At 35.9% G+C, this 17,604-nt stretch overlaps 1 protein-coding gene across 5 annotated transcripts in view; it reads right to left on the reverse strand.

Moving 5' to 3' along the window:
- Positions 1 to 17,585, reverse strand: part of CRISP2 (cysteine rich secretory protein 2) — a 36,318-nt gene extending 18,733 nt beyond the window's left edge. For 2 of the 5 annotated variants that reach the window (XM_039222914.1, XM_039222913.1), the window contains exons 1-9: positions 17,488 to 17,585; positions 16,269 to 16,369; positions 15,159 to 15,190; positions 13,109 to 13,186; positions 7,824 to 7,940; positions 6,806 to 6,893; positions 3,231 to 3,376; positions 2,483 to 2,580; positions 130 to 218 (exon numbers count right to left, since the gene is read on the reverse strand). In XM_039222914.1, the coding sequence (XP_039078845.1) occupies positions 130 to 218; positions 2,483 to 2,580; positions 3,231 to 3,376; positions 6,806 to 6,893; positions 7,824 to 7,940; positions 13,109 to 13,177 (607 nt within the window). In that variant the 5' untranslated portion in view covers positions 13,178 to 13,186; positions 15,159 to 15,190; positions 16,269 to 16,369; positions 17,488 to 17,585. Of the gene's footprint in view, positions 1 to 129; positions 219 to 2,482; positions 2,581 to 3,230; positions 3,377 to 6,805; positions 6,894 to 7,823; positions 7,941 to 8,031; positions 8,256 to 13,108; positions 13,187 to 15,158; positions 15,191 to 16,268; positions 16,370 to 17,487 lie in introns of those variants that run through there. The other 3 variants (XM_039222910.1, XM_039222911.1, XM_039222912.1) reach the window with 3 other exon arrangements.
- Between the last annotated feature and the right edge of the window lie 19 nt (positions 17,586 to 17,604).

Below are 17,604 nucleotides of genomic sequence, written 5' to 3' on the forward strand. Positions count from 1 at the left end.
TGAGTAACATTTGTCTTTTGCAGAAAGCAATTATTTAAATTGGTTCCTTTTGGAGATTTCTTAACCCATAAAAAGAAAATAAAATATCAACTTTTTATTATAATAACAATGTAATCACTTCAAACTTACTGCATAGTCCATCCTCACAGTTACCAGGGCAACTGGCACAAGGTGTTCCTTGTTGGTAAGGGGTATTCTTTTTACTCACATTGTTACCGCTGAAATTTATAACAAATAACTTTCACTTCACAGTTTAGTTTATACTCCCCAAAGCAGTATAAATCACCAAATATACATGACTATTAAATGTTCTTAGGTATGTTAACAAAACTGAAAAATTTTAATTCCCAGTGAGTAATTTGGGTAACATTCAAATTAAGAAACATACTTGACATACTGACCCATGTCCTTGTCTATAATTTTTCATGCTGAGCAACTAAGTCACATTAATGGGAGTGTAAAGTTTTTAGGGTATATTTCAATGTGGCAACACTCTTTAATCTCCTGCTAAGTGTCAAATTGGCAATCCAGTACACCTCACTGTGAGTGCTAGGGGTTACGGCATATCCCCTTGACAGATGAAAGAGCCCCTGGGGCACAGGCATTGTAGTTTGGAAAAGATATTTAATGTTACTATATCATTTTTTATTTGAAAGATAATAAAATACCAAATTTTACACTATATACACATTTTACTTTTAATGGGGAGTAGTAATATTTAAGTAGTTAGTGGTGTATGTAGGGGGTACAGGAGAGAAAAAGAAGGTTTGTGAATTTCTAGAGGTGGTATGCAAGAGATTTTTAAAGGGAATGTTAATTTTAACAAGTTTTGACAAGCATGAATATTGAGTATAGTCACATTATAGTGACTAACTTATAACTCAACTTATGATCATTACCTATTGTCCATTTAATTCATATGAAATACAAGGGAGTCCAAATATCAATAGTGTCAAGTGGGCCAAAGACACAAGGCCGTGCATTTGAATCTCAGCCCCTGCACACAATATACCTGAATGTGTGTGAGCCCCTGGAAAAATGTGAAATAGGCACAAGCATGCTCTGGAAGTTCTCTCACCCCTGCTTTCCCTCATTATTCACTGCAGCTCTCACTTCAGATGAGTGGCTTCAGATTCTCCTATTACAGCTGGCAATGAATTTGGATGCATCCTCCTAGGAACTTTCAATTCCTTCTACTAAACCATCATAGGTGCTTGAGGAAAAATGACATTGGAAGTCATACTTCTCAAAAGGGAGATCCACATACTTGGGTTATCTACAGTCTCAAAATAAAGCCTGAAGGAAGCTTGATTTTAGGGGTCCCCCTGTCCCCAGTGGCAAGAAATTTCAAACATTTAAAGACACTAAGGTTAACAGATATGTTGAGATTAGATCTTCAGTATATCCACAGCACTTATTCTGGGTAAGTTCAAACATAATCCTTAATGAAAGAACACATTTCCTGCTACATGTCAGGACCTTAAAGGATGGTTCATAATGGAGATTTTGTGCAAACTTCTGAAAGACCAAGAGTAAGGATATTCTTTTCTGAAATCTAAGATACATTAAAGATCTCTTGAAAAGCTTTTGAGAGCCAAAGGACAAATCATCTGTGATGGTAATAATGGAAGTGGCTTTCTAGATAAGCAGGGGTAGGAACATTTTAGCAGAAAGAGCTGAAATCACAGTCAGTCATTCCCCATTTGCCACTCTACTTCCGTCCCTTGCTTCACCATCAAGCTGCCCCCCTGCTAGGGTATGAAGTTAGTGAGAACTAATGATATCAAATCTAGAGAAATGCACACTACCCAGGCTCATGGAATAGCTGTGGGCCCAAGGGAAAGATGACAGAGAAAAGATGTCACTCTGTAATTGAGGAAAGAAGGTTTCAGATTTTACACTTGGAATTGAGAATCTGGTCTCTTCTCTGATAATTGAATATGTCACAACTTAAAAGGCATTTCCAAAGATTTATCCCTTTTGGATAGACCTAGAGGATATTATGCTAACTGAAATAAGTTAGAGAAAGACGGATACCACATGATTTCACTTGTATGTGGATTCTAAAAAACAAATCAAGCAAATAAGCAAAAAGCAGAAACAGACTATAAATACCAGGGGGTGGGGGATGGGTAAATTGGGTAAAGGGGAGTGAGAGGTATGAATTTGCAGTTATGGAATAAAATAAAAGGTACAGCATAGGGACTATATTCAATTGTATTGTAACAGTTATAATAGCATGATGACTGATGATAGCTACACTTGTGAGCATAGCATAAGGTATAGACTTGTCATCATGTTATATACCTAAAACTAATATGACACTGTGGATCAACTATGCATGAATTTAAAAAATGAAACAACTATTTATTCCTTCCATTTACTGAAATGTTTTATATTCCAGTTTGTTTACTCTGTAAGAATTTTAAAATATTAAATAGCACATAGGATTATTGTGTTAAACTCTAAAGTGTATACTTACGCAGGACAATACTGGCAAACATAGTAGTATTTTAGACTTTCTTGATTGGGACAATAGGCAATTCCACATCCAATGCGGAAAGAGGAGTACCAAACAAGCTACAAATCCAAAAAGAATATATGAGTACATTAAAGAAGAGGGAAAATATTGGAAAAAAAAACATGTAAAACTGAAAACATGGTACTATTGTAGTTTGTAGCCAAGTATCTTATGGAAATATACAGTTCAATTATTGAAACAAAGTCACAAATTTTAAAATGGTAAATTTTAATATATATTCACTATTTTATCCAATTTTAATTTAGAAAAAGTATGGAGTGTGTTTCCTTACCAAGAGTTTTGCAAACTATGGGAAAAAAGACAGCTCTAGATGAAGTACCAGCTAATGCGAGGACTATTCTATCTAGTCAGGCTCTTACCCAAATTAAATATTGGACTTGGTCATAATTTAAAATGTATTTAACAATTTTGAGAGAGAGAGAGAGAGAGAGAGAGAGAGAGAGAGAACACACAAGCAGGGAGGGGCAGAGAGAGAGAGAGAGAAAATCCCAATCAGTCTCCATGCTGTCAGCTCAGAGCCCAACACGGGGCTTGATCTCATGAGCCTGAGATTGTGACCTGAGCCTAAATCTAGAGTCAGGCACTTAACTGACTCAGCCACCTGACACCCTATAACTTGGTCATAACTTTAAAATGCTTTCTATATTAGAGCATTTGTGGCAGAAGTGTTTTCATTTGCTCTCTTTACCTGGGTGTAATGTCCAACAACTGAACTGGGACTCTTAGGTCCTACACCATAAACAAAATTATTGCCTTCCTCATACCAGTTTTGGATCGCATTTGACCAGGAAGTAGGGTCACTTGACATATAGAGATTCTCACCACATTTTGTACCTAAAAAGAAACATAATTCATAAAGAAGCAATAAAATATGCAATGGCAAAAGCAATCAATTATATGAACACAAGGGTGTTGCCTTTCAAACATAGTGCCTGTACTTGCTGACTCTTAATACATAGTTAAAGGACTTCCATCCTTATCAGCTATAAAGATGAATAGAAGACAGATCTGTCTAGCATGTGAAGGCTGGGCTCAACATGTACAACTCTGAGTAGGTTGAGAAGATCTTATGATTTAAAAATCCTCTGGATTGCTAAAATTGCATTTGTTTTCATGCTAAATTCTTCACATGTGTAATGTCTTCTATGCTCTCAGCTTTGTACTGTATATTTGCAAAAAGCAGTAAATAACTTTTATTCTTTTTCTCTTCTTGTTCACCCTCATCAGAGATTGTTCACATACTGCACCCTGAGTAAATGTGTATGATTATGATTTTGTGTGAACTTGGAGAAAAAGATCTACAAGCAATTTTAAGAGCTCCAATTAAGACCCAAATGACATCAGCAAGGATGGCAGTGTTCAAAGCTTTTGGATCCTCCCTTAATCAATAAATCAGAATGTCATAAGGCCAAATACTCCTCAAAGGTTTTGGGAAAAAGAGCCTTGCAGAGGGTGACGTCAGGAAGATGGTGGAGTAGGAAGGCCTGGATTCTCCTTCTCCTGACTAGAACACTGATCCAGCACAAATTTCTGAACAAATTGCCATTATGAGAAATCCAAAACTAATCAAAAGGCTTCCATACTCTAGAAGAATACAAGCCCAGACTCACTGAAGCTTGTAGGGAAATTGGGCCATCCTCTTACTAGAATATCTACCCTCAGCACAGTGCTTGCCATAAGATCAGGAAGAAATCCCATATCTCCCAGCTTCTCCCAGAAGAAGGAAAGAATTAGTTCATGTGCCCAGCCCCCTAAAATTTCCCTAAGAAAACTTCCCAGATGGGTGGCTTCTGTCTTGTTAGTCTTGGAGCTCTGGCACTCAGGCACAGGCTAGCCACTTGGAGGAGAATGGAGATGGTGGCTAGGGCTGGTAGATATCACATCTTCTCTCCCTGGCTCAGCACAGAGCAAGCAAATGAAAAATTATAGTTCTCAGCTTCCTCCTTGGGAAGCAAAGTGTTGATTGGTGTGTCCAATGCCTTAATTTCTCCAGGGCTGCCCAAAGAACTGACATCTGTCTTGCTAGTCTTAGAGCTCTGATGTGTTTGGCACAATCACAGTCTTGTCCCCTGGGGGACAATAGAGATGGTGGTTTGGATTGGTAGATGCCACAGTTTCTCTACCTATCTCAGAAACAGAGCCTGTTTCTCACAAAGGTGGGAAAGGGTTGGGCATCCAGTGCCACAGCTTTTCCAGATGCTGCCCAAAGGGCTGACTTCTGACTTGCGTCTCTGAGAAAGTTAACAGACCTTGCATAACAAGATGTGGGGTTCATGAGAATAAAGATTTGCCATAGCTTCTCCTCCAGGTTCAGCATAGAGTGAGGAGATAAAAATTCCAAGCTTCTAGCCTCTTCCTGGATAGGGAAAAGAGTTGGATGGAATGCCCGACGATCTTTTATTTTCAGAGACCTGCCTGAGGAATTGACCATTGATCTTCTCTGACCACAATTTAAATAGACATTTTCCAAAGATGTTCATATGACCAACAGGAATATGAAAATGTGCTCAATGCTGCTAATCATCAGGGAAATGCAAATCAAAATGATGAGATATCATCTTATACCTGTAAGGATGTCTATGATAGGTGGAGAAAGGACATATAGTAGAGAATGAGGAGAAATTGGAATGGTGTACACTTTTGGTGGATATAAAAATGGTATAGCTGCTATGGAAAAAAGTTCTTCAAACTTAGAGGTTCTTCAAAAAATTAAAACTAGAATTACCAACGATCCAGTAAAAGCACTTCTGAGTGCTTATCCAAAATAATTGAAATCAGGTTCTTAAAGAGATATTAGTATTCTCATGTTCATTGCAGCACTATTCACAATAACCAAAATGTGGAAACAACCTAAAATCCATGGGCAGATGAACGTATGAACAAAAACACACATACATACAATGGATGCCACTCATCCTTACAAAAGAAGGAAACTACATTTGGGTGAGACAATATGGATGGATCTTGAAAATGTTAACTGAAATAAGCCAATCACAGACAGATAACTACTACATGATTCCACTTATATGAAGTACCTAAAATAGTCAAATTCATAGATTTGAAGAGTAGAATAGTGGTAGCCGGGAATGGGGGAAAGGAGAAATGGGGAGTTACCAATCAATGGGCATAAAGTTTCAGATAAACAAGATGAATAAGTTTCAGATGAATAAATTCTGCTATGCAACAATGTACCTAGACAACAATATTGTATAGTACATTTAGCTATTTGTTAAGGGTGTAGGTCTCATGTTAAATGTTCTGACCATGATAAAATTAATTAAAAAAGGAAAGAAGTGACTTGTTGCCCAGAAACTTCTCTCTGTCTTCTCAAGGTCTCAATTAATATTTACATTTTGGTAGCTTGAAGTATAATGTCTACATGCTGCTTAAAGAAAGTATAAAATATTTTTGGCTATCTTCTTCAATATGGAAAAAAGAAACTAAGACTCTTAACAGTAGTCTTGCATCATTAAAACCATTTGTTTTCATCATCTACTGAATGCTGTCATTCTCTTCATAATTTCAATAACAGATTAGCATCAATAATATAAATGATAATTGTAATGAAAATATAGGTAAAAATTTATTACTTTCAAGTTGAGTTGCCTAAATGCATTATGTTTGATAATGTAATAAGTATTTTATGTAATATTTATGCATAAAAGTATTTTTTCTTTCATAGTTTTTATAATCCTGGATATCTTATAGTTTTTTATTATAATGTATTATCTATGCATATAGGCCCACAGTCCATACAAAGTAGTTAGCAAAAATTCAAAACTTAATATAGGCAAAGTATTCATCATAATTCTAAAAGCTTAAGAATTTTTAGAATAAAATTCAGGGAAAAACACAATTTAGTATATTTTATAAATATAAAAGAAGAGATATCAAAATGCGAAACAGCTACACAATATCACAAAAAAGGCAGTAGACTAGAAATCAATAAGCCTGGTTATACAACTTCAGAATGTGCTTTTAGGTCATTTCTCCCATGTCCCTAATCTTTAAAGTTAGAGACATGACATGATGACTGTTGACTGTTGACTCATAAGCTGGTTGAGAGGAACAAATGAAGTATTGCTTCAGAAATTACTTGCATAATGTAAAAAATCAAAAGTACTTTGATTTTAAAAAGAGCAGTATAAGCAACATTTATTTACTAGATCTTCTTACAAGGCCCCAGAATGTTCCATTCTATTTGTTATTCCATAATAACAAATTTATTTGATTTATTTAACAGATATTTGCTCATTTACATACTAGTTTTTCGGTCCTCTGCATTGCTGTGTTCTAAAGTGCACTTGTTTGCCCATTTTTGGGCATTTGCTGCTGCTTCTCTGTTCCATTCCTAAATGTCATAGAAAAAAAATACACTTAAAGATTCAACTCCAAAGAAGTGCATGCTTTATAATATGCTTGGTTGGTTGATTTGCACTACTTTAAACTTCTGTAGGTATATTATCTAATTGTCAGTGGTATGAAAGACCTTTTTGTTAGGGGAGTGTGTGTGTGTGTGTGTGCACGTGTGTGTGTGTATCTACTCCAGTACCAATTTCCACATGAAAAGAAGTTCATAAATGAAGTGTCTACTGAGAGAAATACCTAATACAATAATATCTGGCAATTTATGGCAATGATTGTACAGGAACTATAGGCAGGATTTTTAGTAATGGGGCTACTCTAAATACCCAACATGTGAAGTCACTGAATTATATTTCCTTAATAATAAACAGGCCTAGATTATCCCCAATTTCACTCATAGCCCATTACATTCAAATGGGAGATATCTAGCTTTTATGGACTATTCCCTGGAAAGTGGCTGTTATTTACCCTAAATGGCACTGATTTTGAAGGAAAGGGGACTCCTAAGGAGTGCCTGGCTGGTTCAGTTGGTAGACCATATGACTCTTGACCTTGGAGTCCTGAGTTTGAGCCCTACATTGGGTTCGAGCCCCACTTACAAAAAATAAAATATATGAAGGAAAGGGGACTCCATTATTTTAGACTAAAGTGGAGAGTGAACAAAAAGTGTAATGGCTTCACAATTGATGTCTAAAGATTTGGCTTCTAGTTTTTGCCCTTCCCAACTTAATAAGCCCTATAACCTTGACAAATAATTTAACCATTATAAAGGAAAATTAATTTCTACTTTGCTCATAACAAAGCTCAAATTAAATAGCAAAACAGATGCAAAACTTTGAAAGTCACAAAGTTCTTAAGAAATTCCAGTACCAGCTCCCTGGTCTTACCACCACTAGCCTTTATCACTACTTCTTACCATCTTCAGCATGTTGCTCGCAGGTGGAGAGACTGATTTCCTTAATTCATTGTGTTTATTTACAATCTCTTTTTGGATTTGAGTTTGAGTGGTTAACAAAGCAGTAAAGGATGGATCCTAAAAGGAAATAAAATTAAGGTTATCTTTTTTAACATTTGTTAAAATTGCGTATGGGGGGGATAAGTTATTTCGATGGAACAAAGATCACCTTAAAGAGCATTCAGTTCAGGCTCATAGCAGTTGTTAAGCATTGCCAATGGACCTGAGCCAAAGTGGTGACAAATAGAAAAGAAGTAACTTGAAGCTTCGAGAATGAGGATAAATCAATGGCACGAGAACTTAAAATCTCCTCCGACGCCACAGATGCCAATTTCTAGTTTCAAAGGAACTCTTAATGTGCCTTTTCTCCTTTAATGGTCCTTCCCAATCTGTTATCTCTCTGGCCATTTCCTGGTCTTCATTTATAAAATTATCTAAAAGGGAGATATATTTTGCTCTTTTTTTTAAAATATTTTTTAATTTTATTTCTAGGAGAGAGAGAGAGACAGCGTGAGCAGGGGAGGGTCAGAGAGAGAGGGAGACACAGACTCCGAAATAGGCTCCAGGCTCTGAGCTGGCAGTCAGCACAGAGCCCCACGTGGGGCTCGAACCCACAAACCGCGAGATCATGGCCCAAGCGAAAGTCGGACGCTTAACCGACTAAGCCACCCAGGCGCCCCTATTTTGCTCTTTTGAATCACTGTTTTCTAATAAGATTCTTTCCATACCTTCTGCCCCATATGGTTTTCTCCACCTTCTCTATGCTTATTCTAGGCATAAGACTGATAATATTTTATAACCACAAAGGCACACAATAGGAACAGTAAGACATACTCATTCGTATTCAATCAGGCTGCAGCAGGAGGGATAAGGGTGGAGCTCAAGATTCATCTTGGACTTTAAGGGAGTCTTAAAGTCTGCATTACAGAATACCAAGTGAGTTTTGACCCAGTATCAGGATTCTCTGGTCTGATGAGTTCTAGCCCTAGTAGTGTCTGTGGTCCTGGGATGTCCTCTTGTAAGACCAGAGTTAAAGAAAAGCTGAAACAGCAATGACCAGAGTTTCTCACATTCAGAGATTTTCTGACCAAGAGATAGACAGTTTATAGGGACACATACCCTCTAATCATTGAAGAGGATGATTGCTTTTGTTCTTGGGATTATTTAAGCAAAATAGCTTATTCTAATTGTAAGAGCTGAGTTTAACAGTAGGGCTCCCACATACCAAGTCTATGAGCATGAATAGCAAAGCAAAACAAACACTAAGACCTTTAGAAGGTGTACATTTTTTAAATGTAAAAACTAGGTATACTTTTACTGTACAGTAATGATGAAAATCAAACATGGTGATGTATAAAGTTGTGTTAATTTAGGTCCATAAGAAAAATAATTCAAGCATAATATGTAATATTAACTTTTTGGTGGTCACATTAAAATAGTAAAAAGAAGTAGGTAATATTTATTTTATATATTTTTAAATTTTATTCATCATGATAAGTGTACTCTTTAAACGTTTATTTATTTTGAGAGAGAGAGAGAGAGAGAACATGCGAGTAGGGGAAGGACAGAGAGAGAGAGAATTCTAAGCAGGCTCTGCGTTGTCAGCTTTGAGCCCAAAGGGGAGCTCATGACCTGAGCTGAAATCGAGAGTCAGATGCTTAACTAACTGAACCACCCAACTGTCCTAATAAGTGTACTCTTTAATCCCCATCATCTATTTCTCTTATTTCCTCACCCACCTCCCCTCTGGTAACCATCTGTTTGTTCTGTATAGGTAAGAGTCTGTTTCTTGTTTTTATTCTCTCTCTCTCTGCCTCTTGCTCGCTCACTCTTTTTTTCCTTTGTTCATTTGTTTTGTTTCTTAAATCCACGCGAGTGAATCATATGGTATTCATTTGTCTTTCTCTGACTGACTTATTTCACTTAGCATTATACTCCCTAGCTCTATCCTTATTACTGCAAATGGTAAGATTTAATTCTTTTTAATGGCTGAATAAATAAATAAATAAATATGTATATAAGTGAATATATAAATATATATATTTATTTATGCCACATCTTCTTTATCCACTCATCTATAGTGGATACTTGGGCTGCTTTCATAGTTTGGCTATTGTAAATAATGATGCAAAAATATAGGGGTAAATATAGCTTATCTAATTAGTGTTTTCATATTCTATGGGTAAATATCCAGTAAGGAAATTACTGGATAATATGGTAATTCTAAGTTTTTGGAAACCTCCTTCCTGTCTTTGACAGTGACTGCACCAGTTTGTATTCCCACCAACAGTGGGAATATTTTTTCTCAAAAACCTTTCCAACACTTGTTGTTTCTTATGTTTTTTATTTTAGCCATTCTGACAGATGTGATGTAGGGTATTTCAGTGTAATCTTGATTTGCATTTCCCTGGTGATGAGTGATGGTGAACATCTTTTCATGTGTCTGTTGGCCATTGGCAGGTCTTCTTTGGAAAAATGTCTGTTGATGTCTTCTGTCCATTGAAAAAAATTTTTTAATGTTTATTTTATTTTATTTTATTTTATTTTATTTTATTTTAATTTTATTTGAGAGAGAAAGACAGAGTGTGAGTGAGGAAGGGGCAGAGAGAGAAGGAGACACAGAATTAGAAGCAGGCTCCAGGCTCTGAGCTGTTAAGCACAGACCCTGATGCAAGGCTCAAACCCAGGAGCCGTGAGATCATTACCTGATCCGAAGTTGGACACTTTAACTGACTGCGCCATCCAAGCACTCGTCTTCTGTCCAGTTTTAATTGGATTATTTGTTTTGGGGGTGTTGAGTTGTATCAGTTCTTTATATATTTATGAGATATGTCATTTGCAAATGTCTTCTCCCATTCTGTAGGCTGCCTTTTAGTTGCGTTGTTTTCTTCACTGTTCAGAACCTTTTTATTTTGATGTAGTCCCAATGGTTTATTTTTGCTTTTATTTCTTTTGCTTCAGGAGACAAATATAGAAAAATGTCCCTACAGCTGATGTCAGGGGCCTTACGACCTGTGATCTCTTGTAGGACTTTTATGGTTTCAGGTGTCACATTTAGGTCTTTAATCCATTTTGAGTTTATAATTTTGTGTATGGTGAAAGAAAGTGGTCCAGTTTCATTCTTTTTCATGTGGGTGTCCAGTTTTTCCAGCAACAATTGTTGAACAGACTGTCTTTTTCCCATTGTATATCCATTCCTCTTTGTTGAGGATTAATTGGCCATACAATTTATGGGATTATTGCTGGGTTTTCTGTTCTGTTCTGTAGATCTATGTGCCTATTTCTATGGCAATACCATACTGTTTTAATTACTACAGCTTTGCAATACAACTTGAAGTCTGAAATTGTAATACCTCCAGTTTTGTTTTTCCTTTTCAAGATTGCTTGGCTATTCAAGGTCTTTTGTGGTTCCATACAAATTTTAGGTGCTTTGTTCTAGTTTTGTGAAAAATGCTGTGGGTATTTTGATAAGGCTTGCATAAAATCTGTGGATTGCTTTGGGTAATACCGACATTTTAATAATATTTGTTCTTCCAACTCATGAGCATGGAATGTGTTCCATTTATTGGCATCATCTTGAAATTCTTTCATCAGTGTTTTATAGTTTTCAGAGTACAGATCTTTCATGCCTTTGGTTAAGTTTATTCCTAAATATTTTATTGTTTTTGGTGCAATTATAAATGAGATTGTTTTCTTACTTTCACTTTCTGTGCTTCATTTTTAGTGCATAGGAATGCAACATATTTTTGTATATTGATTTTGTATCTGTGACTTTTCTGAATTGACCTATCAGTTCTAGTAGTTTTCTGGTGGAGTCCTTTGTTTCTTTTTATATGTAGTATCTGTTATGTGCAAATAGTGAAAATCTTACTTCTTCCTTACCAATTTGGATGCCTTTTATTTCTTTATGTTGTCTAATTTTTGTGACTAGGGTTTGCACTATCATGTTGAATAAAAGTTGTGATAGAAGGCATTCTTGTCTTATTCGTGACCCAAGGGGAGAAGCTCTCAGTTTTTCACCATTGATTGTGATGTTTCTGTGAGTTTTTCACATAAGGATTTTATTATCTTGTGTTCTCTCTAGATCTACTTTGCAAAGGCTTTTTATCATGAATGAGTGTAGGACTTTGTCAAATGCTTTTTTTGACACCTATTGAAATTATTGTATATTTTTTCCTTTCTCTTATTCACATGATGATTTATGTTGACTGTTTTGCAAATATTGAACCACACTTGCATCCTGGGAATAAATCCTACTTTATTGTGGTTTTTGGTTTTTAATGTATTGACATTATTTTAAATAATACATTTTATTTGTAATGGGTTGACTAATAGTCTACAAAAATTGTATGTCTACGTCCTAATCTTCAGAGTTTTTCAATGTGACCTTATCTGGATAAGTCTTTTTAGATATATTTAAATTTAGGATCTCAAGATTGAATCATCTTGGATTATTCAAGATGAAATTCATTCTTATTATTATTCAAGTAGGTAATAAGTACTGATAAGTATCTGTATGAGAGACATGGAGAGGGGAAGGAAGACAGAGAATAAGTGATATAGGCATAAAGCTTAGTAATCCCAATGATTGGTGGAAGCCACCTGAAGCTAAAAGAAAAACATAGAACAGATTTCCTCCTAGATCCTCTAGAGGGGGTGTGGCCCTGCTGACACCTAGATTTTAGGCTTCTGGTCTCTAGAACTGTGAGAGAATAAATTTCTGTTGTTCTAAGCCACCTAGCTTGCATTTATTTCTTACAACAGCCCTCAGAACCTAATACATTATTTAAATATTTATCTAAAATGTAATTTCATCATGTGTTGAAAATCTAAGTTATTGAATACATTTTCTTCTCCTCCACCTTCTTCTTTTTTTTCTTCTTCCTCCTTCTTCTTTTTTTTCTTCTTCCTCCTTCTTCTTCTTTTCTTCTTCTTCTTCTTCTTCTTCTTCTTCTTCTTCTTCTTCTTCTTCTTCTCCTTCTTCTTCTGTACTAAATCTTTCAAATCTAGTGTGTATTTTATATTTACAGTATATCTTGTTTTGGACAAGCCACATTCTAAGTGTTTGATAGCTGCATGTGACTGGTGGCTACCATACTGGAGAGCTCAGATAATTGTGTGAAGTGATCTGAGCTACCAGTCAGTACTCTGTGATGTCCAGTCTTGCTCCTTCTACTCTCAAAGGACCAAGCCATCCCCAAAAGATGCCTAGATAGCTTTAGAAATACTTTCCAATTTAACATTACCTTTCCTTCTATGGGCAAAGGCGGAAGCAGCACTGCAGCCAGAAACAGCACTACCGGGAATAAAGCCATTGCTGGAAAGTAAGTCAAAGAGAACAAAGTTCTGCATTAAAATATATAGTGCACAGTCTTCTGACTATGAGGAAAAAAACAATATAATGATCTTGGTTAATTTAATGAAACCATAATTCCCAGATTAATAAAAAATGTAACAAGATTTCATTTGGTGCCAGCAGAGTCATAGTATAATCAACTTTGTCACTGATAGGGACAAAAAAATAAATGGAAACATTTGATTGAGGCCCTTGAAACATACCTATAAAGGCTAGGAATATATTATCATGTTTCTGCCCAGCTCTATTGCTGCTAAGTCCATTAAAATTGTGGAAAAAACAGATTTCTTCAGAGTTAATTGATACTGTAATGATTATTCATCCCAATCTTTTGGGAAAGTTTATTTTCAATATGCACCATCTCTCGGTGTTCTACAAAAACAAGAACTGTTTGTTCTTTTATTGATACATGACTTTAATCAAGATTCCAAGATTATTACTATACAGAAATAAATGTACAAACACTTTATTAGCGGTTATTTCTCCAGCAGAGTAATTAGAAATTATTTTGATTTTATTCCTTATACTTGTCCATATCTCAAATTTCCCAGTATAAAAAATAAAAATACAAGTAATATATTGAAAACCTAGCCTGTTCAAATTTTCTGAACTCATGATTTGGTAAAAAAGTTGTTTGAGCACTGAGTAATTTGACAATAAACTATTTGTAAAAAAAAAAAAAAAGACAAAAAAAGACAAAAAAAAAGTTGTTTAATATATTCACTAGCTTTTTAAAAGGCACTCAGTATTGGGTGGCCTATGTATCCTTTCTCAGTATGTCAAAAATATCCTTGGTCCTTTAGCTGAAGCAACAAGCCCACTATGCTTTAAAAAGTACTCATCTTCTGGCCATTAGTCATATGAATTACTCACTTCATAAACTAAGGGAATGCTATATTGATTTCTGTTCTTCATGTGAGATTAGTACTCCCAAAATCTTGAAGAAAAAGAAAACTCTAAGCAATTTATCTGTGGTACTTCTCAGGACTTATTGATGTGTAAACAGTAGACAATCAATACCTGTTCTATGCATTCCCTTCATCCTACACAATGTGTTTATAAAAAGGAGAGGAATTAACATTTATTGACAGTGTAATGCAAACTTTGATGTCTAATTTTACTCTTATGCCTTGGTGAGTATGACTATATTTTACAGATGAAGATATTGAAGATTAGGCTATTTTACCTATGCCAATGGTAAATTCTTAAGTAACTTCAGAAATTAGCCTTCAACCAAGTAAGGTAAAAGCCAATGCACATGGAAAGGAACATTTTTTCACCTAAGAAAAGCAATCATTTTGTAGCACACTGGAGGCACTCATCTCTATTTTAACAATACCTGTATTCATACATAACCATACTTGTTCATAGTAAAATTATCAATCTGGAAGTATATATAATATATACAATTTGCCATATACTACATTTCTTCTAGTAAAGATGGTTCTAGAAAAATTGTTTCAAAGTCATAAACATGAGAATTATCTATATTATCTACTTTAAGCCAAAGTGTAAAGAATTTAAGTTTCAACTTGAGGGGTGCCTAGGTGGCTCAGTCGTTTAAGCATCTGACTTCGGCTCAGGTCATGATCTCATGGTTTGTGAGTTTGAGCCCTGCTTCGGGCTCTGTGCTGACAGCTAGCTCAGAGCCTGGAGGATGTCTTTGGATTCTGTGTCTCCCTCTCTCTCTGACCTTCCTCTGCTCATGCTGTCTCTATCTCTCTCTCAAAAATAAATAAAACATTTTAAAAATTTTAAAAAAGTTTCAACATGATGAAGTGAGTAAAGAGTAAAATTAACTTGATTCTCTTAATAAAAACTTATCCATAAAGTTTTGAAAATCATGGATAAATGTATTAAATATACCAATTTGCCACTGGCAAAACAAAGATGACTAACACATAAAATGTTCACATTAAAATAAATGAGTTTTCACTTACTGTTGGTAAGCAGGATGAAGTATTTGCTTTATCTGCAGAAAGAAGGGAGATGGAGAGGAGGTTTGAGCACAATATATGTTACATCTATTTCTGTTTTAGCAAATTCTGGTTGTGCAAGTAAATCTAGGTCAATAAATTTCTGAAACAGAATTTTTCACACAAGTATCTTCAAATTTCATTGCTACTTGTCTGAAATTGCTTTTGGTATTATTTAGTTTCCATACAGCTTTTAACATGAATTAATAGAGCATGCCTTCCCTCCCTAACCAACCCTCCCCTCTTAGGCACACTAAAATCTGGATGCTGCTATATTATTTTTATAATAACCACTGATGATTGTTTAATCATTGTGAGGCTAACCAGGGTCTTTCATTACGGCTGAACTTCTGTGGCTCAGCTTTCTTTTACTTCCTAGTTACCAACTTTCTACAACTTTTAAGCATAGTCTTTGGAAATTATCAGTTCTGAGAAATCCTATGCTTCAGTGTTCTCTTCTGTAAAATGCAGACTATCTTATCAATAACTTTGCTCTGCAAAGTGCATGGCACAACATACATAAAGCACCTAACATAGTACCTGGCATATAACACTCAGTAAATGAAAGTTATTAATATATTATGATCCTTTACAACGCATGGTAGTTTGCTGAGCTTATAAGAACTTTCCATAAATGCATGCTGTTTAATTGAATTACTAATTTTAGAAGTGTTATAAAATCTCTTCTTACATCTGAGTATCATAGGGAAAACAATCTGCATAATCTAATCAGAGATTCAAATGTTCAAGGCCCAGTTCTACTAGGAATCTTATAACTTTAAGAAAATGTTCTAATATCTGGACTGTTGTATCCTCATCAACTCATTGATAGATGCACACATTAGCCAGGTAATTTTATATAGCTCACTCATTCAATGGGATTATATTAGATAGCCCACCATTCCATAATTCAATAGACTATGATGCCACATATTCCTCCCTGCCACTCTCCTTTACCCTCACTCTCACTTATCTAACCTATATTCATCTTTCTTGCATCAATGAAAGCAATGGCAAAATCCACACTTATACATAGCTGAAAAGTTGGCTACCATTTTTTCCCTTGCTACTTACTAATGGAAAAGTACTGTCCCCTTCCTTGCAGGTGTTTTAAGACTGGGATGACATGGTTCTAAGGCATCTGTAGGAAGACCATGGTGTTCAGTTTCATAATCCTAGAACAGGGGGAAAAAAGACAATATTTCAAATAAAGTTGAAAAGCATAAATAGGTAGTATCACAAACCTAAAGCTTAACTGTGTGTAGTATTACTAATACTTTTAGTATTACTAATACCTTCTGTGTTTAGTATCATTAATATTAGTACTTTGTATTTATTTGATCTTACCATTAAGAATCCTTCTGAGATCTGATTATAGTTTGATATCTTGGTATTTCCTTCAAACAGTACCAAAGAAGTGGACTTTTAATCAAGTTCAATTAACTATTGTTTGACTGACTTCCTTGGAATAACAAGGTTTATTTTCCAGATTCCCAAATCCTTATATACTCTTTAGATGATAATTCCTATAAGTAGTCACCCACATAGCAACCTTTTATTACATGGACTTGGGGTCACATCTACATGTCTTTTCTTGGAAGCCAGTAGATGACATGTAGTCCAGAAGAGTCAATACCCATCATTCTAGTTGCTTGCAATATAGAGTTTCTATTTTTTAACGTTTTCTTAAAAAATTTATTTCTGAGAGAGATAGATAAAGAGAGAGACAGTGTGAGCAGGGGAGGGTCAGAGATAGAGGGAGATACAGAATCTGAAGCAGGCTCTAGATTCTGAGCTAGTCGTCAGCACAGAGCCCAATGTGAGGGCTCGAACCCACGAACGTGTGATCATGACCTGAAGTCGGACGCTTAACTGACTCAGCCACTCAGGCGCCCCAATATGGAGTTTCTCATAACGGGTGTATTCAAAACAGAAATAAGAAACTAAAGTTCTTAATTTGACCTCATGAAATGCCTGATTGACAAATGACTTCAGGCTTCCGCTCTGAATCAGAGCAGTTCATGTAAATGGAGTGATTCATCTTTTAAGAGAGGTAAAGAGTTCCAACTGGATAAGCATCGAGAGGCATGCTGAAAGTCTTTGGGGGATCAGAGACAGGCAACAAAACCGAAAACTCTCCGTCCATCTGCACTGATCAGCCGATGTGCCCACCAGAGTGCCGGGAGAGGCGCGGCCACCAGAAGACCCCTCACCCCACAGATCTTTCTCTCTTGTCTTCACCCCACCTCCCCGGCCCTGGTCACTTCCTTCCCCAGACTGCTCCAATTCTTACCCTGGCTCCAGAGCCCAGATCTTCCTGCAGCGGGGACGGAGCCAGAGAGGGGCTGCTGCTCGCTGCTTGGACAGCGAGAGTAAAATACTCATCCAAGCAGGTGTGAGCCAAGAGCTA

The sequence above is a fragment of the Hyaena hyaena genome, unplaced genomic scaffold (assembly GCF_003009895.1).
Source record: "Hyaena hyaena isolate Hyena2069 unplaced genomic scaffold, ASM300989v1 scaffold_1224, whole genome shotgun sequence".
NCBI classification, from domain to species: domain Eukaryota; kingdom Metazoa; phylum Chordata; class Mammalia; order Carnivora; family Hyaenidae; genus Hyaena; species Hyaena hyaena.